At 41.7% G+C, this 17,112-nt stretch overlaps 1 protein-coding gene across 1 annotated transcript in view; it reads right to left on the bottom strand.

The window, feature by feature from the left end:
- Positions 1 to 17,112, bottom strand: part of UGGT2 (UDP-glucose glycoprotein glucosyltransferase 2) — a 459,065-nt gene that overhangs the window by 45,949 nt on the left and 396,004 nt on the right. The window contains exon 32 of the mRNA XM_077297152.1: positions 15,993 to 16,091. Coding sequence (XP_077153267.1) covers positions 15,993 to 16,091 — 99 coding nt within the window. The remainder of the gene's footprint in view (positions 1 to 15,992; positions 16,092 to 17,112) is intronic.

Raw genomic sequence — 17,112 nt, 5'->3', positions numbered from 1 at the left:
TGGCAGAAAGGTAGGAGGGGGAGAGGGAGAAGGAGGGGGGAAGAGGAGGTGAGGGGAGACAAGGGGGGGGAAGGTGGGAGAGTGGGATTAGGGTGAATTAGGGAAAGATCAAGGTAGGATCAGAGAGGGATCAGGAACTCTCCGTTCTTCAGCAGGATCAGCAGCAATCTCAATGATGGCACAGGCTTCTGTGGTACCACTAGGCGCACATACGGACAGAGTGACCACCCTGTGCAAATCAGAAGCTACACTGGGGATGTACAGGGTGGTCACTTGCAGGTCACAGCATGTCTGTGTGCTCTGATTGGTGCAATCAATGTAATAGTTGACCGCACAAATCAGAGCTGACTCTGGTGATGTGGTGGTTGCCAGGCATTAGCCTATCATCAGTGCCTCTTACAGCACCAATCCTAGGCCGGAGATCAGTGTTTCAGGCAATCTGATTGCTTGAAATACTGAGAAACAGTACGATTTGCATCACCATTCCCCGGGACGAAGGCGCCATGTTCCCTGCGGTGAGAAACAGCAGGGACAATGATGCAATCACAGTGCGATTAGTCAACGGTGGTCGCATGATTGACATGACTTACATATACTACATATGTTCTTCCCGATCATGACGTATATGTACTGCAAATGTAGGGAAGGGGTTAAAACGGTGTGTAATGGGAATTAATCAAATTGTCCTAGCTAGTATATTTCATAGAATTGGCGAAGCTCGTGCGAAGACTTGGAAACGGGAGGTTCAGATTATTGGGAATGTTAGTCTTAGGTCATTAGCAAAATGAAGGGCATAAGTAGAGGGATAGATATGAGACAGGATATAGAGTGGTGCAGAACTGTGAAGAGCTTTGTGGGTAAGAGTGATAAGTTTATATTGGGCTCTGTAGCGGATGGGTAACCAGAGCAATGACTGGCACAGTGTGGAAGTATCTACGTAGCGGTTGGAGAGGAATATAATCCTTGCTGTTGCATTCAGGATGGATTGAAGAGTTGAGAGTTTAGTAAGAGGGAGACTGATTATAGAGATTTCCAATAGTCCAGACCAGATTAAATAAGAGCAACAGTAACAGTTTTACCGAAGTCAAAGTTAAAGGGAACCGGTCACCAGAAATAATGCTGTTAACCTGGAGATATGCGCTCAACCTGCAGGTTAATAGCGTTATAATGCTGTCCGGCACCTGCATGTAGGCGAATACAGCAGGGAGAAAATTATCTTTATTCTCCCAGCCAGCATACAGTATTCAGTCATGTCTGAGTCTGGACATGAGCATACACAAAAGGTGAAACAGACAAGGTCCTAAGAAAGGGGATCACCACAACAAGGAAATAGCGAAAAATTATATATACACAGCTTTATTGAAATATATATACAAACAAGGGTAACAAACACATGGACATATAAAAACACTTAAAAAGCATACAAATGCTATACACAACAGCCCCTAATACGGCCGTACCCCACATAGGACTCGAGTCATGTACATATGATGTAATTACCTAGAACCAAATTGCTCATAGAATGAAAGAAATAGGCCAAGCTACCTGGGCACTCCCCTGGGTACTGCAAATGGGAACAGACCACTAATAGTGTGAATGCAAAATAGCAAGAGTATAAAGCCCACATAGACATACAAATCCCTGCACTGCAAGTGCTAGATAAGGGACACACATGCACAAACCTGCCTAGCAAGTAGAGACAACAGGTGTGTACATAACGGTACATAAATGTCAAGCAGCAAAAAATATATCAGCATAATGCCTCAATAGCATGTGACTAACTATCTAACATGCCACTATACAGAAAAATAGCACCAAGATAGTGTGAGCTGTAGAGATAGCATATTACCCAGGGCACATAATGCCCAAGCCTATAGCGCCTGGAAAAAGAGTCCTAATGTGGGCTACAAGGAGACCCAACGCGTATCGCCACCACACCGGGCAGCTTCGTCAGGGGTCATGTCTGGACATGAGAGGAGGAAATTGGGGCCAATGAAGAGGGCAAATAGTTTAAAATTCCTGGATATTAATAGCACATATATTCATATAAGTGTGGGTGTCCTGTGCGGGGTGACAGTTCTTGACAGGGAGTAAAAGAAGGTTGTGGCCAGAGAGCGGGAGAGCAGAGTTAGTAAAGTCACACTGAGCAGAGTCGGGAGAAGACAAGGTCCAGAGTATTCTCGTATTCATGTGTAGGAGAGTTAATAAGTTGGGAAAAGCCGAGAGAGGTGGTTAGGGATAAAAGATGAGTGAACGGTGGGGAAAGAGGATCATCAATAAGGATGTTAGGCAAAAAGCTCCTAGAGAGGGCATCAGCCTTAACATTCTTAGAACCCGGAAGATACGAGACCACAAAATCAAAACGGGAGAAAAACAGGGACAATCGGGCCTGTCTAGGATTCAGCCGTTTGGCAGACTCGAGATTAATCAGATTCTTATGATCAGTAAAGACCACAATACGGTGCCTGGCCCCCTCAAGCCAATGTCGCCACTCCTCAAATGCCCACTTCATAGCCAACAACTCACGATTGCCGACATCATAATTGCGTTCCACAGGCGAAAACTTTCGAGAAAAGAAGGCACACGGTTTCATCAAGGAACCATCAGAATTCCTCTGAGACAAAACGGCCCCTGCCCCAATCTCAGAAGCGTCAACCTCAACCTGAAAAGGAAGAGAAACATCCGGCTGACGCAACACAGGGGCAGAAGTAAATCGGCGTTTAAGCTCCTGAAAGGCAGAAACAGCCGCAGAGGACCAATTCGTCACATGAGCGCCTTTCTTCGTCAAATCGGTCAGGGGTTTAACCACACTGGAGAAGTTGGCAATGAAACGGCGATAAAAATTAGCAAAGCCCAAAAATTTCTGAAGGCTCTTCACGGATGTGGGCTGGATCCAATCATGAATGGCCTGAACCTTAACCGGATCCATTTCTATAGATGAGGGAGAAAAAATGAAGCCCAAAAAATAAATCTTCTGTACTCCAAAGAGGCACTTAGACCCCTTCACAAACAAAGCATTATCACGAAGGATCTGAAATACCATCCTGACTTGTTTCACATGAGACTCCCAATCATCTGAAAAAATCAAAATATCATCCAAATATACAATCATGAATTTATCAAGATAATTCCGAAATATATCATACATGAAGGACTGAAACACAGATGGAGCATTAGAGAGTCCGAATGGCATCACAAGGTATTCAAAATGGCCTTCGGGCGTATTAAACGCAGTTTTCCATTCGTCACCCTGCTTAATACGAACAAGATTATATGCCCCTCGAAGGTCAATCTTAGTAAACCAACTAGCCCCCTTAATCCTAGCAAACAGATCAGAAAGCAAAGGCAAAGGGTATTGGAATTTGACCGTGATCTTATTCAAGAGGCGATAATCAAGGAGCCATCTTTTTTGGCAACAAAAAAAAACCTGCTCCCAATGGTGAAGATGGCCGAATATGCCCCTTCTCCAAGGACTCCTTAACATAGCTCCGCATGGCGGTATGTTCTGGCACAGACAGGTTGAAAAGTCGGCCCTTAGGGAACTTACAGCCTGGAATCAAGTCAATAGCACAATCACAGTCCCTATGCGGTGGAAGGGAACTGGACTTGGGCTCATTGAATACATCCTGGAAATCTGACAAAAACTCAGGAATTTCAGAAGAGGGGCAGGAGGCAATTGACATCAAAGGAACGTCACCATGAACCCCCTGACAACCCCAACTAGTCACAGACATAGATTTCCAATCTAATACCGGATTATGCACCTGTAACCATGGGAAACCAGCACAATAGCATCATGCAAATTATGCAACACCAGAAAACGACAATCTTCCTGATGGGCTGGCGCCATGCACATGGTCAACTGTGTCCAAAACTGAGGTTTATTTTTAGCCAACGGTATAGCATCAATGCCCCTCAAAGGAATAGGACTCTGCAAAGGCTGCAAGGGGAAACCACAACGTCTGGCAAATTCTAAGTCCATTAAGTTTAGAGCGGCACCTGAATCCACAAATGCCATGACAGAAAATGACGATAATGAGCAGATCAGGGTCACAGATAACAGAAATTTAGGTTGTACAGTACTGATGGTAACAGAACTAGCGATTCTCCTGGTACGCTTAGGGCAATCAGAAATAACATGAGCAGAATCGCCGCAGTAAAAACACAACCTATTCTGACGTCTGAATCCTTGTCGTTCAGCTCTAGACACAATCCTATCACACTGCATAGGCTCAGGACTCCGCTCGGAAGACAATGCCATAGTGTGCACAACTCTGCGCTCATGCAAGCGCCGATCAATCTGAATGGCCAGAGACATAGAATCACTCAGACGAGCAGGCGTGGGGAACCCCACCATAACATCTTTAACGGATTCAGAAAGACCCTTTCTGAAGATTGCCGCCAAGGCATCCTCATTCCATTTAGTCAGTACAGACCATTTTCTAAACTTCTGGCAATATGATTCTGCCGCTTCTTGACCCTGAGACAGGGCCAACAAGGTCTTCTCAGCATGATCCACTGAATTAGGTTTGTCATACAATAACCCAAGCGCCTGAAAAAAGGTGTCTACATTAAGCAACGCCGGATTCCCAGGTTCCAGGTCAAATGCCCAATCCTGGGGGTCACCACGTAGCAGAGATATAACAATTTTAACCTGCTGGATGGGATCACCAGAGGAACGGGGTTTCAGAGCAAAAAACAGTTTACAGTTATTTTTGAAACTCAGAAATTTGGACCTATCCCCAAAAAACAAATCAGGAGTTGGAATTCTAGGCTCTAAAACCGGAATCTGAACGATATAATCGGAAATACCCTGTACTCTAGCAGCAAGTTGATCCACACGAGAAGCCAATCCCTGAACATCCATACCAGCGCCTAACTCCTGAGCCACCCAGAGGTAAAGAGGGAAGAAAAAAAAACACAACAGACTACAGAAAAAAAAATGGCTCAGCGCTTTCCTTCCCTTCTTCTGAGATGCGGTTAACTCATTGTTGGCCAGTTGTACTGTTATGATCTGGTGGCCTAAGAGCAGCATGAGACATACTCTGGAGAAGGTGGTACCTGTACTGACCGCAGATCCTGAACTTAACACCGCAACTAGAAGTAGCTGTGGAATGTACCTAGCACTCCCTGGACATCTCGACACAGCCGGAGAACTAATTACCCCTAGAGATAGAAAAGGGAAAACTATCTTGCCTCAGAGAAAATTCCCAAAGGTTAGACAGCCCCCCACAAATATTGACTGTGAGAGGAGAGGGAAAAAACATACACAGACTGAAATCAGAAATTAGCAAAGGAGGCCACTTCTAGCTAAATAGAAAGGATAGGACAGAGTACTATTCGGTCAGTATTAAAACACTAGAAAATATCCACCACAGAAAATACAAAAACTCCACAGCTAACTAAAGATATGGAGGGTATATCTGCATCTCCAAAGATACCAGCTTGGCTAAACAAATCCTTATACAGACCAAGCTGGACAAGACAAAAAAAACATGGAAAAGAACTGAGCAATAAGGCCACAGCATGTGGATAGCAAAAAATCAAGGCCAGAACTTATCTTTGTTGAAAAGAACTGCAAAGCAGGAGAGACCAGGCAGATATGTGAATCCTCCAGGAACAATGGACAACTGGCACTGACTAAAGGGTGAAGCAAGACTAAATAGCCCAGTCAGATTTGCAAAAAGTGAACACACCTGATAAATGCTGAGATTCAGAGACAGCAGCGCTACCACTTACAACCACCGGAGGGAGCCCAAGAGCAGAATTCACAACAGAGAACAGTGAACATGAGCAGATGGTTAAGTGTTTTGTGAGAAAGTCACTTGTGATGTATGGTGGGAGTGAATTAGTCTGTATGTTTAATATTGTGGAAATAGTGTGGGAGCTCTAAATAGTAGAGGGTAGAAGAGAGGGACTGTAACTGATGTACTGCACAGTGTGTGAAAGGATGGTTTTATTGACTACAGCAGCCAAAATAAAAGTGAAATGAATACACAGGGGAAAACATTTTTCAATACAAATGAACTGGGAACTGGTCCCTTGACAACTGTCATGTTTAACTGCCTTGGCACTTTGAAAAATATGGCACGTCAATAAAATCTGTACAAGGGCCTTCCCCTTTGCTCTAAATATATAATGAAGGTTTGTGCTTAGATCTAGCACTAATTTAACTAGTTAACAATAAATCAATTAACTTAAGACCGCAATAAGATGCAGAGACAAAACAAACAAGCTTGCAGGCCAATGTGGATCATAAAATCTTTGAGCAAGTGAAATGACCTTACCACATCAGGGAACAAACCTTAGTAAGATGAATGAAATATATAATAATAGAGGCTTGCAAATATGGGAGGGAAGATGTGGGCTTTTCAAGGGTTAAACACAGCAGATGATCTCCAGCAATTCAGAGGCAAACCAAATAGAAAGCATAGAGTTCTAAACCTCTTCTGACATTAACACAAAACCTGTGTCTTGGGAATTCCATAGGTGAACAGGCGCATGTAAGCCTTAAATCACTAACAACAATGCTAAGTGTCGGATGAAGGGGTGTAAAGCAAGCAATAGTGAAAAAGTGTTCTCAATTTGGCAGTCTCATAGACGAGACAGAGTTTGGCAAATGCCAGAACATAACCTGTCGGACTGTATTGTGCCAACTGTAAAGTTTATTGAAGGTGAGATACTGCTATAGACATAGTTGGATGAGACTGGAGTTCAGGAACTTGACTTGCTGCACAGAGCTCTGACCTAAAACCTAAATGAGCACATTTGAAATGAGCTAGAACGGAGATTGAAGAACGGAGATTGAACACCGGCCTTTCTCATCCAATATGACTGTCTGACCTCACAAACAGATGAATGGGCAAAAATTCGCATAAAAGTGATACAAAATCTTGTAGAAAGCCTTCACCCAAGGGAGCAAGCTGATATAGCTATATATCAGAGGGGTGGAGGAGTATTACGGTACTACATATATTACTGATTTAGAATGTAATAAAAGTTCCTATGGACAGAATGTGTAGGTGTCCCAATACTTTTGTCCATATAGTGTATGTTCTACTGTCACTTTTTTAATTCATTATCAAGCCTTTTAGCACATCTTTCTAGTTTTTGTGGAGATTGTACAAACTGCAAAGTAGAGGTGTCAAAATATTCATTTCAGTTAGTTATCATTAGATATTAACACTCCATTTGTTAATTTAGTGTTAAAATAAGGAGAAGCATGAAACAACATCTGGAAAATAAACTCTACTACATACTAAAAATATGGTCTTTGCTTCACATAACAGTGTAGTTCATATGATAAACTAGCAAATCTACCAGGAAGGCATAGATAGATGCACCCTTAGTTCTGCTATGATACCAAGACTCTTCCATGTCATTTTCCTCAATTCTGTTTTCAAATGCAGCACTTGTGCATAAAAAAAAAAATGATTGTCTCTCTGGAACCCTTTAACCCCTTTACGACATTTGATGCATCTATACATCACGGAAAAGGAAAGTGCTCCTGACCGAGGAAATATAGATACATCATAGCGATGGCACGGCCTCAGGATCCATGCCTGCGTGATCGCCGCCGGGTGTGCAAATTGCAATGTGTGTATAATTCTAAGCGGTATGTGTGGAGAAAACCAGGCACTGCTCATCACCTGACCAATACAATCCCAACAGTGAAACATGGTGGTGGTATCATCATGCTATGGGGGATGGTTTTTAGCTGCAGGGACAGGACGAATGGCTGCCATTGAAGGAAACATGAATGCGGCCAAGTAGAGATATCCTGGATGAAAACCTCTTCCAGAGTGCCCTGGACCTCAGACTTGGCCGAAGGTTCACCTTCCAACAAGACAATGACCCTAAGCACACAGCTAAAATAATAAAGGAGTGGCTTCAGAACTGTGTGACCATTTTTGACTGGCCCAGCCAGAGCCCTGACCTAAACCCAATTGAGCATCTCTGGAGAGACCTGAAAATGGCTGTCCACCAACATTCACCATCCAACCTGACGGAACTGGAGAGTATCTGCAAGGAGGGATGGCAGAGGATCCCCAAATCCAGGTGTGAAAAACATGTTGCATCATTCCCAAGAAGACTCATGGCTGTACTAGCTCAAAAGGGTGCTTCTAGTCAATACTGAGCAAAGGGTCTGAATACTTATATTTGTTTTTCATTTTTAATAAATTTGCAAAAATTTCTACAATTCTGTTTTTTTTCAGGCAAGATGGGGTGTAGATTGTACATTAATGAGAAAAAACAATGACATTTTTTGAATTTACCAAATGGCTGCAATGAAACAAAGAATGAAAAATTTAAAGTGGTCTGAATACTTTCTGTATCCACTGTATATACATTTATACAAACTATCCTTAACCACACAATAAGTGATGTGCTATGTACAATAACCCACCAACCAGAAGGTAATTACTTAGTAACGAGAAGCAATATAAGGGTGCTGTCATGGGTTCCGTAAAAACACAAGGTGGCTCTTTTAGTTTATAACGGCTGGAGGGGGGTGACAGTGGCCCTTTATGACCAAGCCAAGTTTTACAATTCTGACCACTGTCACTTTGTGGTTATAGCTCTGGAACGCTTCAAAGGATCCCACTGATTCTGAGATCCATGCACAATTTTTTACATTTTAAAAATTACAAAAAGTAAAATTGGCTGATGCAAAAAATTTTGGGCAACCTTGGAGAATTGTGTGCTCACATAACTTTGGCCAAGGTTTCAAAACTTAATTAGCCTGTTAGGGTTATGGCTTGTTCACCATCGTTAGGAAAGGCCAGGTGATGCACATTTCCCAGCTTTATGAAAACAAAACCTTCTCTGACCTTGTGCCAAAACACGAGAGCCGTGTGTTTTTTCTAAGCAGCTACCTAGCACTCTAAAAATGGTGGAGGCCCACAACGCTGAAGGCTAGAAATTGCAGTTAAAAGGAAGAGTGGAGGTCAAGATATGGTCTGGAAGACCAAAAAAATTTCAGTGAGAGCTGCTTATTTTAGAGTGGCCTTTTATTGTGGCCAGCTTAAGGCACTCCTGTGAAATAATCATAATGCCTAATCAGCATCTTGATATGCCACACCTGTGAGGTGGATGGTTATCTCTGCAAAGGAGAAATGCTCACTAACAGATATAGACAAATTTGTCAACAATATATGAAAGAAAAAGGCCATTTGTGTATATAATAAGTCTTAGATGTTTGACTACAGTTCATGAAAAATGGGAGAAAATGGAAAAAAACTGTTGCACTTATATTTTTGTTCAGTGTATATATAATATATACAGATATATACAAACACACAAGTACATATGTCTATCAATCCATTCATTATGTAAAGATTCCAACTGAATATTCTCTAGAGCATATCAGTATATAGAAGAACAAATTATATGATTGTAGAATAAGGTGAATTCCAGTAAAAAAGAGAATGACACAGGAAAATGATTTACCACATTTTTGAGAAATTTTAAGTCACTCATATTATAGACACATTGAACAGTCTGAAAATGTGAAGTTGGCAACTTCAAACCACATGACCAGACAGCCATCTTGGACTTTGTGAGCAAATGTGTAAGGGTGCTTGGGAGTGAAGAAATTTGCTCTATTTTTAGGTGCCATAAGTAAACCCTGCGGTGCTATCCGTGCTCCAGAAGTGTGGAATTGCAGGTGGTGAGCTGGATTTTCTTCTGTGATAAGTAAAAAAGTGAAGTGCAGTGAAATACAAAAATATACAAAGGTAGATCTCTCTTCTAGACTTTATTGTGCATATAATCCTCAAAAAAAGTTGTGCTTGGAGAATTTGGCAATTAACAATTAGTGATATTGTCTTTTACTTCCGTTACATTTTCTATCAAATTTATTAATGTTACAACAGCACAGTCTAAGAGCTCGGAAACACAGTCACATAAGTTCTAATATCTGATTTTTGTACATATTCGATTTTGTGTTTACTTTACGCAGTTCTACATAAAGGGACGTAACTGATGCAAAAAACCAATGTAACAGACGTCACAACAATTGTTGCATCCATTACAGACATATATTTTTAACATTTTACATGCAGTCCGAAATTTATATGATAAAAACAAACCTGAATACCTTGAACATTTCTTTGACCTAATTTTAATGAAAACATTGTCAGGCGCTCTGAATCCGCCGATAACACTGTGACATCATGAAGGATTGAACGACGCATTGTAATGTTACCGACTCTTTAGAGATTGTGCTCACCGTAATATTACCATGTATGTAAATACGGTATAAATGTAGGTCAATCATTTCTAAGGCCGGGTTCACATTTGCGTCTGTGTGCGCAGCGTACAATCTGCATGCGTCATGCGCACATATCTTTAACATTATGTACGCAGTGACATGTTTTTGCATGCGTCGTTTCTCGGTGTGCTGCGGGGCCCGGCGAATGCACCATGTTGCATTTTTTGAGGCACCAAATTTTTTCGCAAGCGTTCACATGCGGACGATTGCATCCAAAAACGTATTACTGTCTATGGAAACACATTGATAAACAAGGATATGCGTACGCATGCGTATATTAGACTGCGTATATCCAGAAAATGATGTCACCGCCCCACCATGCGCATAAAAAATGCAAACGCATGCCAAAACTCATGCACACGCAGCGTTTTGGTTTGAGTCATGCGCAAGATGATGCGCAGGCGTAAGCATGCTTTTGCATGTATTTTGCCATGCGTTTGCACATGCAGACGATACGCTGCGGACACATAGGCAAGTGTGAACTTAGCCTAACATGGATGCTTAACTACAGATGGAAGTCTTCAATCAACAGCAAAAAACTCCTAAGACAGCTGCAGAACGGCATACCATTATTACCGGCATTTCTGATCATGGGGAAGTAATGGTCAAAGCCATGCAGAAGAGAAGAGATGGATGGATCTGGCCGCACACAAAGGATGAAATGTGCAGCAGTTTATTATTTGGATACAGCTACTTTCTGGCTCTGTTACTTACACTGTATGCCAAGTTCAGTCTGCTCATCCATGATAACTTCTGTAACATTCTGTAGATGGAGGGCACTGCCCCGGTGATGGCGCAGCTGCGTCACCACGGCGATTGGTGTTTGCCACCTACCATGCTGTGGGCGTCACGGTCTCACCCGTTTGATTGTGTGGGCGGTGTTCTGTAATCTGATGTCTGCTGTATTACCCACTTCTCCTTTCACCCGATTCAGCACAGGTGCGCCTAGCGCATGCGCTGTCCTGCTCCAGTGGTGTCCCGGGCTGGGCCGTGCTACCACGATGATGGGGGGTGATTACGTCCATCCTCTCTCCCATCATGCATGGCGAGTGAAGGCTCGAGTAATCACGGGGGCGTTACACCATGATGGGCAGCGAGCTGATTTGCTGCATATTCTGGCTTTGCCATATAAATATTATCCACTTCTTTACTTTACCCAGGACTCCTGATGAAGCCAAGCAGGTGAAACGTGCAACAAGGTGCCCGCATAGTCCCTCATGTGCTCCTATCTACCCATGTCTCAAGGTATTATTTCTGTTACTTATTGATCCATGTATTCAACTTTATATTCTACTAGCTGAAGAGCCCGGCGTTGCCTGGGCATAGTAAATATCTGTGGTTAGTTATAGCACCTCACTCCTCATCTTCCCCCTCACTCCTCATCTTCCCCCTCACTCCTCATCTTCCCCCTCACTCCTCATCTTCCCCCTCACTCCTCATCTTCCCCCTCACTCCTCATCTTCCCCCTCACTCCTCATCTTCCCCCTCACTCCTCTCATTCCCCCCTCACTCCTCTCATTCCCCCCTAACACTTGTCATTTCAACCTCACATCTGTCATATTCCGATCACTCCACTATTTTCCCTCACTCCTCTCATTTTGCACTCATACCTTTTCATTTTCACCTCACACCCCTCATTTTCACCTCACACCTCTCATTTTCCCCTCAGTATATACAGGTTTGTCATCTCCCTTATATATAGCATACACCTGTATGTCATCTCCTGTATATAGTATATACCTATATGTCATTTCCCCTGTAAATAGTATATACCTGCTGTATGTCACCTCCTCCTGTGTATTGTATATACCTATGTGTCATCTCCTCCTGTATATATATATATATATACCTGTATGTAATCTCTTCTGTATATACTATATACCTGTATGTCATCTCCTGTATATAGTATATACCTGTATGTCATCTCCTCCTGTATATAGTATATACCTGTGTGTCATCTGCTCCTGTATATAGTATATACCTGTGTTTCATCTCCTCTTGTATGTAGTATGTACCTGTATGTCATCTCCTCCTGTATATAGTATATACCTGTGTGTCATCTGCTCCTGTATATAGCATATATCTGTGTGTCATCTGCTCCTGAATATAGCATATATCTGTGTGTCATCTCCTCCTGTATATAGTATATACGTGTGTCATCTCCCCTGTTTATAGTATATACCTGTGTGTCATCTTATCCTGTATATAGTATATACGTGTCACGGGGGTACTGGGTAGACTACAGCTGATTACCCGGGCCCCTGCAATATCCCTCAAACTAGGGAAACCCTGTCAGTCCCTCGCCCAGAGTTTACACTGAATGTGTGCATGTCTGGGCCGCCAGGCCTGACCCCGAGTCCTGTTTCAGTACTAAGCTGAAACCTCCACCCAGTGATAAGACCTCTCACCAACCCCTACAGAAAGCACAGACAGGGAAAACTAAAAAAAACGCACCACGCCGCAGACACACAGGAAAACACTATAATGTGCACAGGGCAAAACAATACAAATATAGGAAGGAGAAATATAACGAAGGATAATACACCACCAGATACGATATTTCCTCTCCTAGACCACCACTCCAGACCGAGATCACCAGGCACAAGACACAAGCTATAATCGGCGACGCCCAAAGCCCAGCAAAACTATTTAAAGGCAATGGGCGTGACTAAGCCTCCAACCCGAGTACCAGCCAGATTAACCCCGGACAATCTGGATCAATATATATCAATAGTATATACCTGTGTGTCATCTCCCCTGTATATAGTATATACCTGTGTGTCATCTCCCCTGTATATAGTATATACCTGTGTGTCATCTCCTCCTGTATATAGTATATACCTGCGTGTCATCTCCTCCTGTGTATATAGTATTTACCTGTGTGTCATCTCCCCTGTATATAGTATATATGTGTGTGTCATCTCCTCCTGTATATAGTATATACCTGTATGTCATCTCCTCCTGTATATAGTATATACCTGTGTGTCATATGCCCTGTATATAGTATATACAGTATGTGTGTGTCATCTCCCCTGTATATAGTATACACCTGTGTGTCATCTCCTCCTGTATGTATATATCTGTGTCATCTCCTCCTGTATATAGTATATACCAGTGTGTCATCTACTCCTGTATATAGTATATACCTGTGTGTCATCTCCCCTGTATATAGTATATACCTGTGTGTCATCTCCCCTGTATATAGTATGTACCTGTATGTCATCTCCCCTGTATATAGTATGTACCAGTGTGTCATCTCCTGTATACAGTATATACCAGTGTGTCATCTCCTCCTGTATATAGTACATACCTGTGTGTCATCTCCCCTGTATATAGTATATACCTGTGTGTCATCTCCTCCTGTATATAGTATATATCTGTGTGTCATCTCCTCCTGTATTAGACCTCGTTCACACGTTATTTGCTCAGTATTTTTACCTCAGTATTTGTAAGCTAAATTGGCAGCCTGATAAATCCCCAGCCAACAGGAAGCCCTCCCCCCTGGCAGTATATATTAGCTCACACATACAAATAATAGACAGGTCATGTGACTGACAGCTGCCGTATTTCCTATATGGTACAGTTGTTGCTCTTTTAGTTTGTCTGCTTATTAATCAGATTTTTATTGTTGAAGGATAATGCCAGACTTGTGTGTGTTTTAGGGCAAGTTTCATGTGTCAAGTTGTGTGTGTTGAGTTGCGTGTGGCGACATGCATGTAGCGACTTTTGTGAGATGAGTTTTGTGTGGTGACATGCGTGTAGCAACTTTTTGTGTGTCGAGTTGCATGTGACAGGTTAGTGTAGCAAGTTGTGTGCAGCAAGTTTTGCGCATGGCGAGTTTTGCGCATGGCGAGTTTTATGTGTGGTGCGTTTTGAGTATGTGCAAGTTTTGTGTGAGGCAACTTTTGCATGTGTTGCAACTTTTGTGCATGTGGCAATTTTTCCGCGTGTGCAAGTTTTAGTTTTATGTGTGGCAAGTTTTCCATGAGGTGAGTTTTGCACGTGTGGCGAGTTTTGCGTGAGCCTAGTTTTGCATGTGGCGAGTTTTGCATGTGGCGAGTTTTGAGCGGCGACTTTTGTGTTTCGACCTTTATGTGGCGAGGTTGGTGTATGTGTGGTGAAATGTGATCTGAGGGTGATATGTGTTCAAGCACGTGGTAGTGTGTGGCGCATTTTGTGTGTGTGTGTTCATATCCCTGTGTGTGGTGAGTATCCCATGTCGGGGCCCCACCTTAGCAACTGTACGGTATATACTCTTTGGCGCCATCGCTCTCACTCTTTAAGTCCCCTTTGTTCACATCTGGCAGCTGTCAATTTGCCTCCAACACTTTTCCTTTCACTTTTTCCCCATTATGTAGATAGGGGCAAAATTGTTTGGTGAAATGGAACGCGCAGGGTTAAAATTTCGCCTCACAACATAGCCTATGACGCTCTCGGGGTCCAGACGTGTGACTGTGCAAAATTTTGTGGCTGTAGCTGCGACGGTGCAGATGCCAATCCCGGACATACATACATACAGCTTTATATATTAGATACGTTCTTATACAGTGACTGGTGTATGATGTTATATAACTTTCTATGCTATTGTATGCATACACTGATCTTATTGCTGAGGCTTACACGTGTACACTACTACACTGGTCCTCATTTGGCATTATTCCATAATATTGCTCAGGTGCATGTGTCTGGTATATACATATTATGCTCTAAATAAAAATGTGTATTTAGCGTATGCTTATATTCTGTAAATATACAGGACATGCATAGATTGCATTTATATAGGTCCACAAACGTCTGAGTTACCAAAATGTAAAATTAGTTTACCAAACAGGTAAACGCAGTAATGAGAAAAGATATGCAGGAATCGCAGTTTTTTTTTGTCGCACCTGCCTAAAAACTTGCAATAAAAAGATGAAGCTTTTCTATCAACACAAGTATGGAACCAATAAAATAGTCACCTGGCCACACTAAAAAACCCCTCAATCCTCATACAGGTCCACTGACAGATAAATAATGGAAAATGGCGACAGAAACCAACATTTTTTTTCTTAACAAAACTATGAATAATTTTTCAGTACTTAAATGAAAAATAAAACTTTACAAGCTTGGTATCATGTTGACCTGTTGAATCATATTTCCAGGTCATATTCACCGTACAATGAACAATGGGGTATAATTGTGGCTTTTTTTTCCTCAATTTCACCGCTCTTGGAATCTTTTTTTCTCCTTTCCAGTACTTAGTATAATAAAATCAATAGTGTAATTTACAACTACTATTAGTCTTGCAAAAAAAATAGACCCTGATACAATGCTGTTGACAGAAAAATAAAAAAATATGAACAATGGGAGGGAAAAACATAGGAGCAAGAAAAGGAAAATCGTCTGGTTGGGTTAAAATTATATATTTGGCAGACGTACAAGTGTCTGTAAAACTGGAGCAGATGTGTACTATAAACTGGCTTCAAGAAGTTTCCTTTTATATAGGTGTCCAATGAGTATTAGAGGCTTCAATGAGTAATAAAATATAGAAACTACAACAATATCATAAAATATTGCAGTAAGATTGGGCTTATATCATAACGGTTAGGAAAGCACTGAGGGATATAAAATATTGCAGTCTAATGACCAATAAGAAAACAGATTGAAAAACTAAATGTTCATTTTTACATTTTATACTGATGAAATAAAATACATGGTTGTTATGAAACTGTATCCTCACCGCAGGAAGCGCTCATATAGATGCCCAGATGCAACAGAGAAGATATTTAGGACGTCTGATTTCTTTTCTTTTGATTCCATATTTGTTGCTCCTGTAAAGCTGAACAAAAATGTAAGGTTTACTTTGGTTAAAGACAAGGAATTAAATAGTCAAGTTTGAAACTATTCAATATTTTCTAGAAAAGAAATTAGTACCTGATATACGCAGGTTTGTTTTTATCAACTTATGAGGCATTGTCACCACAGCAGAAATATATTGAGGACTATGTTCTCTCTGACAATAAAATGCTTGTTAGAACTGCACTAATGAGTAAACCCCAAAAGTGAAACCCAATTTATTGCCCACAGTAGCATGCAGTGCCCTCAGATATACACAGAAGATAGGGGTTTAAAGGAGAACATAAGTGAAAAACTCACAGTGCTCTTATAGTCCTACAGACCCCTCTTTCTTAAATATGGAAGAACAGGAATTTTTTGTTGACTGCCATTTTACAGATGCAGAACCCCGGTAATGGTTACACTTTCTACAAATTTGCTTTTCCACATCACATGTGTCTTGTTTCCCCTTCCCGGTCACTTAGCACTGCTTTATTGACTATAAAGGTCTTTATAAGCGGACACGGACCCTCTATAGATACACAAACAACCTGTACATTCATATTTACATAAGATACTCAAGTTATTATAGTTCTGCCTCTGACATCAGCATGGAGGAAGCAAAGGGCTAAATATTCATATAAACCGATTAGGATAGGGGCCGTGACCGTCTGACACATTTCCTTTAAAATAGAAACTCATTTGAGCACTGGGGAGGGCATATATCCTACCTGGCTTTGTGTTTATACCTGAATATAACCAACTAGGACTGGAAATAAATGGGTTAACGATGGAAAAGTGAAGAGTTAGGTTCAAAGCGTCAAACTTCATCAGGACAAATTATCTCTGTGGTTCGTCCTGATGAATAAATTTGATACTTCGAAAAGCCTTGGCCAATAAACCTCATTCCTGGATCTGTCTTCACTTTTTCGCTGGCAGAGCAAAATTAACCCATTTGATTCCAGTCATTGATGTTTCTATTACCATGAGTCTGCAGCAGACTAAGCCTTTTCAGTGGTTGTGAG

Source organism: Ranitomeya variabilis, chromosome 3, assembly GCF_051348905.1.
Source record: "Ranitomeya variabilis isolate aRanVar5 chromosome 3, aRanVar5.hap1, whole genome shotgun sequence".
In the NCBI taxonomy this organism is placed as follows: domain Eukaryota; kingdom Metazoa; phylum Chordata; class Amphibia; order Anura; family Dendrobatidae; genus Ranitomeya; species Ranitomeya variabilis.
Note: the sequence above shows the minus strand (reverse complement) of the source record. Positions and strands in the feature narration are given on the sequence as shown.